The following is a 16,707-nucleotide window of genomic DNA, read 5'->3' as shown; positions in this document are numbered from 1 at the left end:
GGATCACAGACCACCCCCAGGTCTCCAGAAATGAACTGTCCAGCGTGGTGGAGAAGCTAGCTCCGCGTCTTTTTGTGAAAGGGTTTTACTGAGCTTGCTTTTGGTTATATTTGTCCAAAGCATCTGTTAAAAATCACAGCTGGTTGATCTTGAAAAAAGGTGTCCCTTGAAGGAGTAAAATAGAGAGCCCAGTTGTTCCAGATTGTTTGTCAAAGATATTTCCCAGAGCAGAGAACAAACATAATACCAGGAACTGGCTCACTTGGGCACAAATCCCAGCCCAAGCATTTGCATCACCTTGTCACTAATTATAGCAGGGTCAGAACTCTGTTGCTGCTGTGCCGTTGGTGGCCTGGAGCACTGAGTCCAGGGGCTGATGTGCTGCTGAGCTTGGGTGCCTGCCTGAGTGCAGGAGCGTGACCTCTGCGGGGATGTTAGCTCTGGCTCTTGGCCTGGTCTCTGTTGAGATCATGCTGGGGCAGTGCTCGGCTTTACTGTAACATGATGCTCAGGTCCTGAGTTCTGCCCAGTGCCCCTGAGGCCAGGTGACTGGCCACAGTGCTGCCAATAGGCGACATGGGTCACCTGCTGTTTGGATGCTTTCATCTCACAGAGTCTTAGTTACATGTGTTTCCGCATGGTTCCAGGGGACTCGCAGCTGACATTGTCTGTATCCATTGTCCCCATGAGGCCAGCTGTGCCCTACCCCAGCAGAGGTGGGGGAGTATGCTGGGAGACCAAGTGCCTGCCCTTGTTTTATCACAGTCTCCCACCCTGAGCAGGGTTCTAGACCTGATGAAAACATCCACAAGCACCAGTTCTCTGAAGAGCATGTGTATGTTCAGAAGACAGGGAGATGTTATTTCCTTCTCCTCTGCTAACAGTGAGCTAGGCGATAGCATCTTCTAGCAGCACCATGAGGAACGAAGGCAGTGCCCTTCTCCAGCTCCTTTAGTCATCCAAGGCCCCTCCTAAGTGTTTGGCCTGATCCCCTTAGATTAGCATGTCTTATCATTTCATCATCCAGGGATGTCAATCAGAAGAAGAGAGTAATGATTTGCCTGGGCCTCCTGCCCAGGGGATTACCCCCATGCCCTCCCTAAACAAAAAACTTCACAGTGGGGCCTTGGCCAGACATGTCCTGAAAAGCTGACCCTGTGGTTCTGGTGCATAGACCTTGTTGGGCATCTCTGCCTTCGCATATGTGTGCATTCAAAATGGACTCATTGCGAGGGAAGGATTAGTAGACTTATTGGGATGGGAACCCCCACCAACTGCCCTTGGTCATGGTTAGATTAGGCTCAATTTTTTATTTTTTTCCTTGAATTCTTTTCCTCCCTCCCCAGCAGGTTTTTTGTCTCATGAATCTCGGGGCCCAGGCACCTTAGAGGCCACAGGCACCTCTGAGATTTATTAAAATGGCTTAATTTTATTTACTGTAATAGCCTAGAATGCAAAAGAGACCATCACCACATGCATGGGGGGCTTATTTTTTTAACTGAAGTTCAGTTATGCAGAAAAACAACATGGCCCAGAAAGCTGCCACCAGTGGGTAAGAAGGCAACTGAGGGATTCCTCAGCCAACCCAGAACACTTGCGTGAAAGCTGTCTACTAACAGTCGTGGTGGGACAGTTGGCATAATCAGGACAGGTGTATGGTCATGCTAACGGGGGTATGTACTCTTGCATCTGGTTTTTCTCTTGTCCCTAACAAATAAGGATGAAACATTAACTATGACATTGAGATGTGGGGGGTGGAGGGGCGGGAATGAATTTGTTCATCACTCTGTCAGTAATAACACAGAAAATAAGAAGTGGATTCTCTACCACCTCTCTCCACATAAAGAATATGCAGTGTCTTAGGTGCAGTGGCACCCACTGGTAATCCCAGCAGCTCTAGAGACTGAGGCAAGAGGATAACAAATTTGAGGCCAACCGGGGCAACTTGGACCCTCTCTAAGAGATAATAATGTGTTTCATCCGTGCTTGTAGGGACAGGATAGAAACCAGATGCAAGAGTGCATCCCCTCATTAGCATGACCATTTACTCTGTTTACACCAGCTGTCCCAGAGTGATTATTAATAGAGATCTCTTTCACTCTCAAGTGTTCCAGTTTGACTGAGGAAATTCTGGTTTTTGTTGTTTTTTTTTTAAGGGAGCTGGGGGTGTAGCCAGTGGCTGAACACTTGCCTAGTGTATGAGGGCCTACATTTGATTCCTAGTACTAAAAGAAGAGAATATCCAAAATGTCAAATATATCTCAAATTCGAGACAAATGGAGATGGAATATGTTTGGGGGGAGGGGACACAAGAGATACACACATGCTCCCTGGGTTCTTTGAAATGGACTTTAATTTGTGGTTGAAGGATGGTTCATGGAGACACTTTGATCACGCATTCTTTTCTTGCATACAGTGACAGAATTAAAACTCATAACATTATAGGTCAACGTTTTGAAAAACAAGGCTATTGGATTCTAGGAGGAAAAAAGCTCATGTGACCTGAGAGCTGTTTTTAAAGGACCAAGATGTGATCTATGTTCATCTTTGTGTTTCAGAACACCTCCTTGTTGCTAGACAGAAAAGGCTGAGAAAATTGTGTATAATTCCATTTATCCCTCTTTCAGTTTGCTGCTTTAGAAAATTAGTGGAAAATATAAAGTGTGATTAAAAATGATAATGTGAAAACAAGCTAAACAAGTTTTGTAGCTGGTGACTTGACAACACTGTGATGGTGACTCCACAGTGGGACCCCACCAGAGGGAATTGCTGCATAAATTGCAGACAGCTTGAGAAGCTGATATTATTATCAGCCAGAGAGGGACACAGATGTCGTGCTCACCTTCCACGGTGCAGGCAAATGGGAGCAGGTGACTCAGCATGTGCCATCTGACAGGAGGCCACAAACTAGAATTCCACTGTAAAAGATTCATATTTTTTTAAAGTCATATTGGTGACTCAGAGGTTTTGTTTTGCATTGTTTTTTCTTTGTCTTTTTCTTTCTTCTTCTTCTTTTTTTTATCAAGTGTAGCTGTCCTGGGGAAGTGAGATAATTAAAGAATGCTTCTGAAACTTCATATATCAGAAGGCACTCAGGAGCACAGGACAAATGCAGTGCATCTTCTTGGAGAATCAGGGTTACGTACTGACTTGGGAAACATTTTTCTATTAAATAAGCACATAGAGAGAGAGCAGAACACACTGTGTGAGAATCAATAGGAGACTTCAAAGAAATGTTCTGGATATCAGTCTCTTTAAGCTTAATTCCCAGAAGTATGATTTCGTGTATTAACTACTTCTGCACAGCAAGGTGCAGTTTGAAATCCTTTCCTCATCTTGATTTCTCTTGCCTTGGACCAAGGCCATAGTGTTTTAATTGTACCTCAAAAATGCTTTAAGAGTTTCCTTTTCAAATTTTTCTTTCTTATTCTTGATTTTTTATTCATTCAAATAAGCTTTAAAGTCATTTGTCAAATATTTCAAAAAATCCTGTTGGGATTTTTTTTTTTTTAAATCATTGTGTTAGAGATACTTTAAAGGCTGGGGAGATAGCTCAGTGGTAGAGTACTTGTCCAGCATGCACATGACCAGGTTCCATCCCCAACACTGGGGGTGGGGGAGTTATTATTTTGCAAAACATTGACCTTTATTTCATGTAATTCAGTCTTTTCCTGAACATGGTCTGTCTCTCATTAAACTTTTCAATTTCAAAGTACTCTAGTTTCTTCCTGAAGATCACAGATATTTCTGATTAAGATTCTCTCCAGGTATATTTTTTTGTTGCTGTGAGATTTGCTGCTGTCTTTTCATTATATGTCCAGAATGATTCACTAAGATGCTGGCTCTTGATGGGTGACATAGAAAAGTATGCCCATCAGAACAAGTATGTGCTTTGAAAAAATGAAAATTAAAACAGAGTAAGGCAGTTACCATTTGCCTGTATAACACTATAAATTAATGATAATAATTTAATGTGTATCTGCTTTACAAAGTTATTGAGGGGCTAAAAGAAATATTTAAATTAGTTAAGCACTTAGAAATGTGCCTGGTAAACAGTAAATGCACATTAAATGTCACTTGCATCATCATTTATAGTCATGATGCCAGAAGCAACACTTGGCACTGTCCCCAAGTGGCCAGGAAGCATCCCCGCCTGCTTGATTTCACCAGCCTCCAAGAGGGAAGAGAGCAGTGACAGTTCACCCTGTGCCTCTGCCAGCAAAGCCGGAAGCCCTCTCTTGTAACTTTCCAGTGTCGGTGCACCTCCACCTCACTATGGGCTGCTCGGACCAGCTGGGAGCATCATGCCCCTCCTGACTGGAAGCAGTGCCCCCAGAGCAGAGATAAGGAAAGAATCCACTCAGCAGTCTTCCCTCAAGTACAACCCAGAAAGCTCATGTTCAAAACCAGGGGGTGGTCTCTGTTGTCGCTGACACTCTCTGTCCACAGTGGGGGTTTAATTGTGACAGACTCTTAGACTCTTAACAGCTACAGGGTGAGGAGCCTTTGAGATGCCTAAGGTCTGGTCTGGAACCCCATGATACACATCTTGACAAAAACAGGCCGTGCACAATGCTGTGTAAATACATAACATTTAATGAGCCTTTGCTGTATGCCTGGCACTGTTCTCATTTAATCCTCCCAGCAGCATTTAGACCTTTCACATATTTGGGCCCCTGTAGCTGGAGGAGTTGGTAAATTTTCTTCATGTCTAGTACCTCATTTGATTTTCGTAGCCACCCTGTGAAATGAGCAGAAAGCAGCAGAGGCCAGATTAGGATCCCAGCCCAGAGTGGGTCTATTCCCCTCATAGTCCTCCTCACCACACACTCCCCTGCTGATTAGCCCAGCTTCTGTGACTCTCAGGTCCTGGGATGTGTTAGAACAGGTAACTAACTCCATGTTGCTTCAGAAGAGTTGGCAATGAAGACCTGAAACATTAGGTTCAACTTTCTATTTTTTCTTGAATTCTTTTCCTTCCTCCCCAGCAGGTTTTTTGTCTAATGAGTCTTGGGGCTCATAATGTTTGGGGGCCATCAAGGCCTCCCATCTACTTACAGTTGAACAATCTGTGTACTTTTCTAATGGACTCTAATGCCAGCTCCTAAATTTTATAGAATGAAAGTGTGATCAGCTTTAATGACCAATTTATGCACAGTAACAGTCTGATGTGGCCATATAAGTCAATTTGGGGTTCTGGAGGGACTGTAAATTGAAGCTGTTAATTGCTCTTCCTCACTTCCATTGACCAGACCTCTCACCTGCAGCTCCGAAGCAGTGTGCTCTGTCATTAGCACAGCAGCATTGATCCCAGCTGGCCTCCTGATGTGTGCTGACACATTTTACAGGCCAAATAAATGCAACAGAACTGTTACACAATCATTTACAGCCTCAACTCTTGCAGCATTCATTGAGATAACTTCCTACTTTTTCCTCCCTGTGTGAACTGAATGTTTCCCTTACCTCTCTGTAACTGCTCTTGGTTAATCCCATAAAGCCCTGGATTATGGCCTTAAACTCTCTGCTCAGCCAATTTTAGATCATTTGGTTCTGTTTATCAGTCAGTGAGCATTCTTGCAGTAAATGATCCTATTGCTATTTTTATTGACTTACATTCTTCAGTTTCCTCCAAGCACTGATCACCAAAGCACTCTGCAATCACTTACAGGTCTAGGTTTTAAAATTAGTGGGCAGACAGCCTTACACCCATGGCATTTATGACAGTGATATTTTTAGTTATTGAGCATAATCAGACATTACTTAACCATAAAGGTATATATGTCCCTGAAATGCATCATTAGCCCAATATTGTCATGGGAACATCCTAGGATATTTACACAAACTAAGACAGCTACAGTGTTGCTAGGTGATAAAATCTGTTGGACCCCCCATCTTACCTGCAGTCCATTGTTGACTAAGCATCATTATGTAGCACATGACCCTATTTATTGTGCACCTTCTGTGTGCAAAGCACCATCCTAAACTATGCTGTGAAGGCAGCTAAGGCCAGCGATGCGTCCCCTCACCTCCTCCTCTCCTCAGTCACTGATTTTTAATGCAGGGGAATGAGGCAGGCTCAGTTCGAGGCAGTACAGGGCCATGGGAGCACCATGGGAGTGGTCCCTTGTGTGCAGAAAGTATTTCAGGGAGGAAAGAGCCCTTCTGCAGAGGGGACGAGGAAGCTTCAGTCACTGGCCCAGAGGGCGGGTGAGTTTTTTTGGTTTAGGTTTTTTGTTGTTGTTGTTTGTTTCATTTTATTTTATTATATTTTTTCTGCAAAGACCATAAAACTCCTGTTTCTGAGTGGATATTTCAAGAGCAGGTGCATAAATTAGTGGTAGAACACTTGCCTAGCATTGTAAGGCCCTAGGTTCTGTCCCCAATATCAAATAAATAAGAATGGATTTTTAAAAATCGAATTCATACTTTGGTCAGGGTAGACTTTAAATGTGGTTTGTTGTGATCTCAAGTTTCCTACAGCTTGACTCTTTGGGTTGTCCTGCAGTCCTTTGTTCTGCAGGATTTTCTTTGGAGGCTGATGGACCCTAGGTCACCCACACACACACAGCTGTGTCTTGCAGGAATGCATCTCCTACAGAGGCCCTGTCCTCTAGGAGGGTGGACGTTAAGAAGTAAATGTCAGGTTCGCTATCATAATGGGAGCACACAGAGGCCACACAGTGGGAGAATCCTGTGTTCCTGCTCCAGCCAATGCACTGAGGGTTGCTATTCGTACACCCAGGCCACCCACCATATTGTGTGGGGACAGACACATTTGTTTTGTCACAGGACACTTGTGCTGCTGAAGCCTTCAGATGGGCCACCAGAGGGAGCATCCATTGGACAAACAAGCGAACCTCTTTGAAAGCAATTTTGTAAGGTCCTTTAGGAACCCTAAAGATCTTCAAACCTATTTCCCCAGTAGTTCCACTTCTAGAAGCCTTTTCTATAAAATATATATTAAATGCACTAAAATATATGTGAGTGGTTATCCTAGCATTAAAATGGAAGCAATGTAAGTGTTCATCATGTGAAAATGATAAATAAATTATGCATCTTTACAACAAAATATACAATCATTGAAAATATCCTTTTCAGAGAAGTTAGTGGCATAAGGATTATAATATGAGGTTCAATAGAAAAAGCAAGTGATGATATAATTGCAAATTAAATATTTTTATGTTTGCATACACACACACACACCTTTTAAACTTATATACAAATTAACAGTCTAGGCAGAAGAATACCAAAGTATTCATAGCCACATCCCATAAAGCAATTAAATGTTTAAGGAGAAAAAGAATAAGATCTTCATAAAGTTCTTATGTAGTTTTTTGAAAGCTTTTGAAATTTCAATGCTATCTGCTAATGGCACCTCCCAGGTGATAAGGACATTGTTTCCATTTATCACAGGAAAGAGCAAACCTCCTTCTTGGCACTGACCTTTATCTTCATTAGTTATATGCTCCAAAATTAAAATTCACAGTGTACATTCAAATCAATCAGGAGTCGGTTTTGTTGTGTGTAACAAAAAACCCAAATAATAGTGGCTTTAAAAGATATGGTTTATTTTTCTCTCATATTTAAGCAAGCTGGCAATTAGGTGTCCAGAGCTAGCATGGTGGGTTCATGGTCATCAAGAATCCAGGCACCTCCTTTCTGTCCCCCATTCTCATTGTGTGACTCCCATATCAAACACAGTGCTATATGGCTGCTGGTATCTCAGCCAACTGCTTCAGATTCCAAGGAGAAGTGGCGGGCAATGTTTTGATATTTGTGTTTACCATATCTTCCATTCATGATGTAAGCTGACATCTCATTGTCCCCTCTTGATACAAGAAGAGCTAGACACTATAGAATTCTAAATTCACACATTGACCCCAATAAGGAAAGGGAGAGGTGGGTACAAGGGAGTCCACAATTATCTATTGTGGTTATCTCCAGTTTTAATCATATAGGGTTATAGGTCTTGCCATGACTGCCACTGTGTTACAGTGATGTGTACTTTTTTGGTGGGATACCAGGGATTGAATTCGGGGGCACTTGACCTCTGAGCCACATCCTCAGCCCTATTTTGTGTTTTATTTATAGACAGGGTCTCACTGAGTGCTTAGCACTTTGCTTTTGCTGAGGCTGGCTTTGAACTTGTGATCCTCCTGCCTCAGTCTCCAGAGCTACTGAGATTGCAGGCATGTGCCACTGCACCCAGCGTCTGGTGATGTGTACTTTATGTTATGAAGAAGTCAGCATTGTTTAGGGAACTGGCAGAGGAGTGCCGTTTTGGAAAAAGCACTGGTTAGAGATGGGAAGATATGGGGTCCAAGTCTTTGTTCCTCCAGGTTCTGACTTCACTGGGCCTCCATTCCTCACCAAAAATGAGGACACTAATACGTGGAGCATTTGCACCTGTGGGTCTTGCCCTTGCTGTGATTGATTCCCCCTTTTGCACTTCACATTTCTCTAGCTCCCCCTACACCGCTGCCCTTCCTCAGTTCAGGCTGCAGTCTTCTCTCACCTTCCTCCTTGCTGGGCTCTGAACTGGGTCCCTGGCTCTGGCCTCTGCTGCTCTTGTTCCTGGACACTGAGATAAAGTGGTCTTTGGAGTCAGTTGTTTCTCTCATGCCCCACCCCCTGCTCCCAGTACCGGGGATTGAACTCAGGGGCACTCAACCACTGAGCCACATTTTGTATTTTATTTAGAGACAGGGACTCACTGAGGTGCTTAGTGCCTTGCTTTTGCTGAGGCTTGTTTTGAACTCATGATCCTCTCCCCTCAGCCTTCCGAGCCACTGGGACTATAGGCGTGCGGCACCGCGCCTGGCTCCTCTCACATTTTAATGGTTCTCATCTCCCTTATGGTGGGTTTGTGTGTTAGTCCACTTTTCATTGTTGTGATAAGAATACCCAACAAGAATTTAGAGAAGGAAACATTTATTTTGTCTTATTGATCCAGGAGTTTAGTCCATTGCTCTGGGCCCAAGGTGAGACAGAACATGATGGTAGAGGGCATGGTGGGGATTGCTGCTCCGTTCATTCAACTGAAAAAGAGGGGAAGGGGCACACCCCCAGTGACCTGCCTCCTCCAGCCACACCCACCTAAGTTACCACCCCATCAGTCCATTCAAACTAGGATGGACTGATTAGATCCTAGCTCTCGTAATCACTTCACCTCTGACTGTTCCTGCATTAACATTTAGGGGGATATCTCATACCCAAACCGTATGGCTCCCAAAAGCTCATGTTCATCTCACAACACAAAATACATTTAGTCCATCTCCAAGAGTCCTATAGTCTTAACAGTTCCAGATTTGCCCCAATGCCCAAGTCCAAAGTCTCATCTAAGATAGAAAGCAAACTCTTGGCTATAAGCCACAGTAAAAATCAAAAGCAAGTTACAGATATCCAATATAAAATGTTCCCATTCCAAAAGGGAGGAGAAGGGGCATGGAAAGAAGGGGTGAGCCCAAAACAGGACTGAAACCAGCTGGACGAACAGGTCCTGTTGCTCCAGGTACAGCAGCTAAGACACGTGGCGGCGGTGAGATGTTCTCTCCTCAGGCCTTGCCAGTTTCAGGGCACATTAGCCTGCACTCTCAGCCAGGAACTTTTCTCTACAGACAGTTCGCGTTCCTGGCATCTCTGAATTTCTGGGGTCGTTCTGCATCCCAACTTTGGCTTCACCTTCACAGCTTCATGCAGCGCCCTCTCAGGGGCAGCCCGAAAGGGTTCCACTCCTTCTACGCTTTGCCTCGTCTCCCAGATCTTCCTCTTGATGGGAGCCTTCATAACCCTCTAACTCCAGGATTCTGTGTTCCTGAGAAACAAGCACCACCACCGCTCGCACGGTAGCTGGGGCCCTGGAATCCCAGCTACAGCAGCCTCGGAGCACTGGGCAGCGGAGCGTGCTGAAATGCCTTCCTGGGCTCTCATGTTCTATCATGAGAGTCACCTCCAGGTGTCCTGCAGAACATAGGAGTCTCGGCTGGCGGTGGGGGGGTGCCTCATCTCTAAACCATAACAGTTTGGCATCCCTGATCTATGTCTAGCCCACCTCTCTTTTTAGTCTCTTTTCCTCCCCCTCTCCACCCTCCACATCTACACTCAGAGCCCCTTGCTATCTTTGACAGTCTCAGAGCTCCACAGGCTTCCACACCAGCTGCCCTTGGAGGGGCCTTTCCCTCTCACTCCCTCTGGCTGACTCACACCTTCTCTGTTCCTCCAGCCCTGTATTCACCCCTCGTCTGTCACTCTCCACACCTGAGGGCAGGAACCCCATTTCTTGCCTGCCTCCCCTCCTGATCACTACACATCCAAAAGGCAGGAGTCATATTTCACACATCCCTCAGCACAGTGCCTGCCGCTGGCCTGCTGAGTGATGGGCTGAGGCTACCCTCCAGGGATTGCTGGTCTTTTGTTCAACAAACTCCTGTTTGTTGTGCTGAAGGAGAGCACCCTAGCACTGGAAGAAAAAGCCCTGCCTCTCTGTCCATCTTTCCTGCTTAGCCACTTGCTGTCCTTGGGCTCACATTCCTTCTCTTGCGCACACTTCAGTGGTCTGCTGAGCACCTTTGTCTGCCAGGACTGTGAGGGCCCAGCAGCATAGATGTGCATGGTTCATTGCCGCTGCCTTTGAGGGTCTTCCAAAGCACTGGGGGGCAGTAGAGAGGAAGACAGACATGAACTTGGGCACATCTCCTACTGGCCATATGTTGGGCCACATAGTCCAGTTAAATGTTCTCCATGTGTACAATGACTGTCCCTTGACCAGATTCCCACCAGCTGCTTGAGGACCTTATACCATAGAGTCCACCACATTGGCTCAGGAATCTCACATCTTTATCTTGGTGTTTTTTTTTTGTTGTTGTTGTTGTTTTGTTTTTGTTTTTTTTGGAGCATCCAAAGACTGTTTTAGCAGCAAGAGACTGTAAAGATCACCTGGGAATATTCAGGCCTCTGAATTTACAGATGAGGATGCTGCAGTGTTCATATGAGACAAGATGGAACAGAGTGTCACCCAACAAGTAGCAAAGCCACACTATAGCCCAGTTGTCCCGACTGCCTTGCTGGGGGTCTTTCTGATGCTCCACCCTTTGTTCCAGTGTGACAGAGGTAGAAGATGTAGATCACTAGACATTCAGAGACCACATGGCTGTTATTAGATGCACCTGAGATGGACCCTGGAGACCACAGTGCCTTTAGTCAGAGAAGCTGAGAGCTGGAAGGGGCTCAGCTGGTTCAAACCTGTCTGGCATGTAAATTCCTTCTCGATCCTTGCTTGATGCTTCTCACAAGGACAGAATTTACTGCTTCTTGAGGCAGCCCTTTCCTTTTTATTATTATTATTATTATTATTATTATTATTATTATTATTAACCCAGTGGGGGATTGAGCACAGGCTTTGTGCATGCTAGGGAGGCGCTCTACAACTGAGCTGCATCCCCAGTCTTCTTTTTCCATTCTGTCTTGGAACAACTCTGTTAAAGGGTTCTTCCACATGCCATCTCATAGACTGTGTCTGCTGCTAGCCACTTCAAAACTTGGTGGTAAACTCAGCCAAGCACCTCCTGATAGTCCCCTTCTGTGGGGAATAGCACAAAGGATTCTTGATTCTGACCCCCGGCCACTCTGGGTGGCAGCTCTGGCCTTTGGGAGTTTTCTCTCACTTGTACTTTTTTTTATTCTAATTTGTTATATATGATAGCAGAATGATTACAATTCATATTACACATATAGAGAGCTCTCACCTGTATTTTTAAGAAGCAGTTGTATGTGCCCCGGATTGCCCAGAGAGAGGGTCCCCTACTCTGAATTCCAGACATATTTCTTAATGCTCCTTTCTTCGCCAGTTCTACTTATTCCTTAAAAAGAAGAAGAAGAAGAAGAAGAAGCATCTCTCAGGAGCTACCTTTAAAGAAAAATTGTGACAAAGACCCTTTGTTCTGGGGGAAGGAAAGGCCATAGCCCTGGGTTATGGCTGGGCATCCATCTGAGACAGTGGGAGCACTTATCTAACAGAGACACTTAATTGAAAAGGACACTTAAAATAGAAGGCAAGAAAGACAGGCGGCAGGAGATGTGTGAACACAGACTGCCCTCAGCCCACTAGGGTCAGCAGCTAAGTGTTTGCATTTCCCAGAATGCAACACCTTTTCCACCCCAGCATAGAAAAGGCGCACCTCAGCTTTATGCTGAAAGCCTTTCTGGGTGGAAGAGGCAGTCTTGAAGGAAGTCCCATCAGGTGGGGAACCTGTGCGCACATGTGGATGGCTCAGCCTCCAGACAGCAACCAGGGAGCCTGGTGGACAGACCAAGGCTGGCTCTGGGGCCCTTTCAGGAAAATAAGAATGCCCGTGTGGGTCTCTGAGTTCTCACAGGGAGGGGGTGTGGGAAGTGGATGGTGCAAGGAGACACTTCTAGAGGTCGTTTTGCCCCACAGTACACTTTCCAGGAGGGAATACCCTGCCATTTAATGCAGAGGCTAATGTATTTGCACTTAAATGTTAAAAAAATGGCTTTTTCTGATGGTTCACACCTGGGAGAGTCCTGTGGTTCTTGACCTGTGCTTTTTCTTTGCCTTCAGGTTCAGATTGGCCAACTCTATTCAACTGACAAGCTTGTCATTGAGAATCAAGAGAAGCCAAGGACCTAGGGAGCTGGGAACCAGCCATCGATGGGGCCATGGACCACCTTCAGCATCCATTCTGTGTACAGGCTGAAAATAGCCTCTCACTTTGCCTACCCTGTGGGAGCTGAAAACTGAGTCACGTTTCCATTCTGTTACAGCCTTGGTGAGAAAGGATGGCTGTGCCTTCTCAGTTCAAGTGTTAGAATGAAGGGCTAGAGGTCACTCAGAATAATGCTATGTATTATGGTGTCTCCTCTCCCTCCTATCCCATCTTGTAGTTCGTCACCATTTGTAGAGAACATATACAGACTTTGTTTTTCTTGGTCCTTGACAATAAACCATAGTGTCTCCCTTTTTCTTTTGTGCCAAATAACCCCATTAAGAAATACACATTCACTTCCTGCTGAGGCAAGGCCTGAAGAAGTGGAGACCCCTGAGCAGGTCCCACCTTGAGCTGAAAACTCCCTTTGTATGGGGAGTAGAGAGCAAGTCAGGGTGGTGAGGAACAGGATACGCCCTATAATTTATACCTACACCCAGAGATGAGTACTTTACAGCCCAGCCAGAGTGTGGTGTGAGGATTGGCAGCGAACCCCTCCCCACCCCTTGTGCATCAGAATCTTACCTCTGACAGGCCCCAGTGTGGTGCCTGGACCCTGAGGAGAGTCTGGGAACCACTGCTAATAGCACTGGGCCCAGCTCCGGCTGCCCGTCAGAATCAAACAGACAGATCTCTCACCACTTCCCTTCCTGTAGATTCTAACTTGGTAAATGAGAGGTGAGACCGAGTTAATATATATTCTTGAAGATCTAATGTTTTCAGTGTTTAATCAGTTTGAGGAACCCCTGCTCCTTGAGTATGTTACAGATAATAAAGATTATCATTTGTACACTTTTATCGTGGAAAATACATTCTTTCCACACATCTAGAAGAAGCATATTAAATAACTTCCTTGACTTCTGGGGAGCTTAGGCAGGGCCCAGACCCTGTTAGAGTGATTTCTCATTCTCTTTTGTGTACAGTGTTAAGTGGATTCAAGATTCATGTGTTACGGTTTGAACGGGTTCATATAGGTATTACAGTTCCTGCCATAGCTGTGATGGTGTCACCCTTTTATTAATTCTCAGTCATGAGTCAATCATGAACAGTTCTGGGCCTACACCCTTGTCATCCTCGTCACCTTGTAAGTTACACGTGTCCGTGGCATCCATACAGTGCAGATTATATTTATGATGATGCATTCAAAATAGATGAAGCATTTAGCCCTCCTATTTGGCAACACAACTTTTTCAGGATATAGTCTCGTGCACCCGTGAGACTAACAAAGCTCACTGTAAGTCCCGAATGTTACTCTGAACAATTCCCTCCTGGGAGCTACAGCAGAGTGGACCTGCAACAGGATAGCTGTGGGTGATCGCAGACAACGAGGGAAATGTGATCTCCCCTTCAACTGAAAGTCGTGAGCCAGAGTCCCTAGCCATGGTAGACGTGGCCCTGGTGCCCTTCTTCCACTCTGCATCAATGTCATTCACCAACGACCTCATCCAGCAGTGTTGTTAGTGGATGGCACCTCTGACTTATACTTCCTTGAACAGCTGCTACTTGGAAACCTAAGTCCAGACTCCAACCTTCTCCTCTAAAAGTATCACATTGCAAGCAGGAGAACAATTCCTGAGGTAAGGAGACTTACCCTCCAGGTTTGGTTCCAAAGGCAGGCAGAGCAAACTTAACATTTTTCTGCAGTCCTTTAACAGCAGGTTGCTTTTGTGTGAATGAAACCACATGAATGGGTTTGAACCTTGCCCAAAGCCTTGATAATACTGAGCAAGTCTATAACTTAGGTAAAATTACTCATTTGGAATCTACAAAAAAGATAGGAAGGAGAATTCTATGGCAGAAAAAGCCCAAACAGGTCTTGATCCTTCACTACAGGTGTAAGTCTGCTGGCAGAGCCTCAAACTGGGTACTCCCCAAATTCAGAGGACCCAGCTTGAGTCTAGAGCATTGGATAAAGTGCCATGTCCATGGAGACTGGGCCCCAGCTGCAGGGTTTGGAGCAGAGTAGGGGTTGCACCATCCATCGCCATTAGCCTCAGAACTCTACAGTTTGTATGACTGTTCTGAAGAAGGGGTTCAGGCTGGGGTCAAGATCAATTTCAGTGTCAGATATTAGCAACTGAGAAATACCACCAGAAGTTCACCTCTCCTGAGGTGAAAACCATTGGCCGAGCAGAACCGTTTCTAGAACTTCAAAGATGGCATTGGACTAGACAAGCCATGATGCCTTAGGACTTGGGAAGCCTCATATAGCCAAGCCCATGGCTATGTTGCTTTGATGCTCTTGTTCTCTAGATTGCGGAACTGAAAGGATAACGTGGATTGGCATAGACTGTTTTATGTACACTCTCTTGCCACCCAGTAGCAGTCACACAACCCCCTCCCTCCTCAGCCTCACCCAACATCTCAAGCCCTTTGATTTTATTTCCAAAGGTTGAGAATATTTCTCTTGATTGTTTTTGTTTTTCCAGTGCTGGTGATTGAACCCAAGGCCTTGGGCATGCTAGCCAAGTACTCGATCACAGAGCTACGCTCCAACATCTTACCACTTAAAGTATCCACAAAAATAACTTCTCAAGACCATTATGAAGAAATGTTTACCTGTAGTTCTCAGGAGGAAAAAAAAACATCTTCCTATAGGAAAAGTCTTTTATATGTAACAAGTTTGATTGGGGGCTTGAGCATAGGGAGAAATTTTTCTATATTTAGCAAAAGGAGTCATCGGATTTTTTTAAGAGGCTGAGGAAAGTTGGTCTACATGTTGGCCTCATGGTTCTAAAAATGAAAATAAAATACATAATAAAGGTTGAGTTGGTAGAAAGTGCAAGGATATATTATAACAAAATAAGCCACTTTTTTTGTTGTTAGGTATTGTATCTTCTCTATAGAGTACAGCCCTCCATCTCTGTAGGTGTCACGTCCATGGATTTTAGCAACCAAAAAATAATTGGGGAAAATCGTGTTTATACTAAACGTACTTGTGGTATGCATTATTAGTCATTATAAGTCATATAAGATGGCTGAATTCTACAGAAAGATGTGTGCAGGTTCTATGCAAACATTCTGCCATTTTACATAATGAATTTGAGCATCACTGATTCTGTCATCCACAGGGCTTCCTGGAACAGATCCCCTGAGGATACCAAGGGACAGCTGACTAAAGACTGCTGCTTGCTTTCTAGATTAAGGAGCATCTTAGATACTGAGTCTAGGTTATAAACAGCAGTGGATCATGGAATAGGCACATTTGCTGAGACCACATAGATGAAACTGGCAAAACTCATGCAGATATTTATTATCACACATAAAAGGAACAGCCCCCAGGAAATGCTCCATATATCTTGAGTGGGCAGCTGCCTCACAGCTAATCTGGTGTTTACCAGTAGTTCCAAAAGGATCTAGAAAAACCGGGTAGAGAAAGCAATGATTGATGATATAGCAGTCTTTTTTGTTTGGGTTTGTGTTGTTTTCTGAGCATTTTCCCAGAATCTATATGGACAGTGGCTTCCCTCCTCTCTTGAAAACAATAAGACCTTCACTTTTCAATCTTTCCATAGCCCTTATTTAGTGCTTCAGGGAGCCATTTGTGAAAATTGCTTCTTGTGTTGATATCCATGTGGGGAGTGGGATGGATGTTGTTGCTTTTGATCTAAGGCACAGTTTCAAGTCAAAGACTCTGAGGAGAGAAACAGGAGAACTCTTGGTGATGAATCTATTCTTTTACCTGGGGACCATTGCCACCATAGTGGTGACAGCAAAATTGGTGTCTTGCTATCTTGAAATTAGATCACAAGAATTGTCAACACCAATAAAACTGGAATTGCAGGTGTTGGGGTCAGACTAATGGTGTCTGTGCTGACCACAGCGTGACCCACGAGAACCATGGGCTGCGTCTCCCTGAGGCAGCAGGACTTGTGTAAGAAGCTGGATCCACAAGAACACCACTTCCTGGAAACAGTCTTTATTCTCTTCCTTACCAGCATGACAGGCTTTCCTAGAAACTTCAGTAGTACTGAATACAAAC

General features: G+C 44.7%; 1 protein-coding gene across 1 annotated transcript in view; it reads left to right on the top strand.

Annotated features, from left to right (window-relative positions):
• Lyrm4 (LYR motif containing 4) overlaps positions 1-13,521 on the top strand; it is a 147,234-nt gene extending 133,713 nt beyond the window's left edge. Inside the window, exon 3 of the mRNA XM_046453416.2 lies at positions 12,581-13,521. Within this exon, the coding sequence (XP_046309372.1) occupies positions 12,581-12,649 (69 nt within the window). The 3' untranslated portion in view covers positions 12,650-13,521. The remainder of the gene's footprint in view (positions 1-12,580) is intronic.
• The last annotated feature ends 3,186 nt before the right edge of the window (positions 13,522-16,707 follow it).

The sequence above is a fragment of the Marmota monax genome, unplaced genomic scaffold, assembly GCF_021218885.2.
Source record: "Marmota monax isolate L192 unplaced genomic scaffold, Marmota_monax_Labrador192_F-V1.1 WCK01_AAM20220418_F8-fsc00029, whole genome shotgun sequence".
Taxonomy (NCBI): Eukaryota; Metazoa; Chordata; class Mammalia; order Rodentia; family Sciuridae; genus Marmota; species Marmota monax.
Note: the sequence above shows the minus strand (reverse complement) of the source record. Positions and strands in the feature narration are given on the sequence as shown.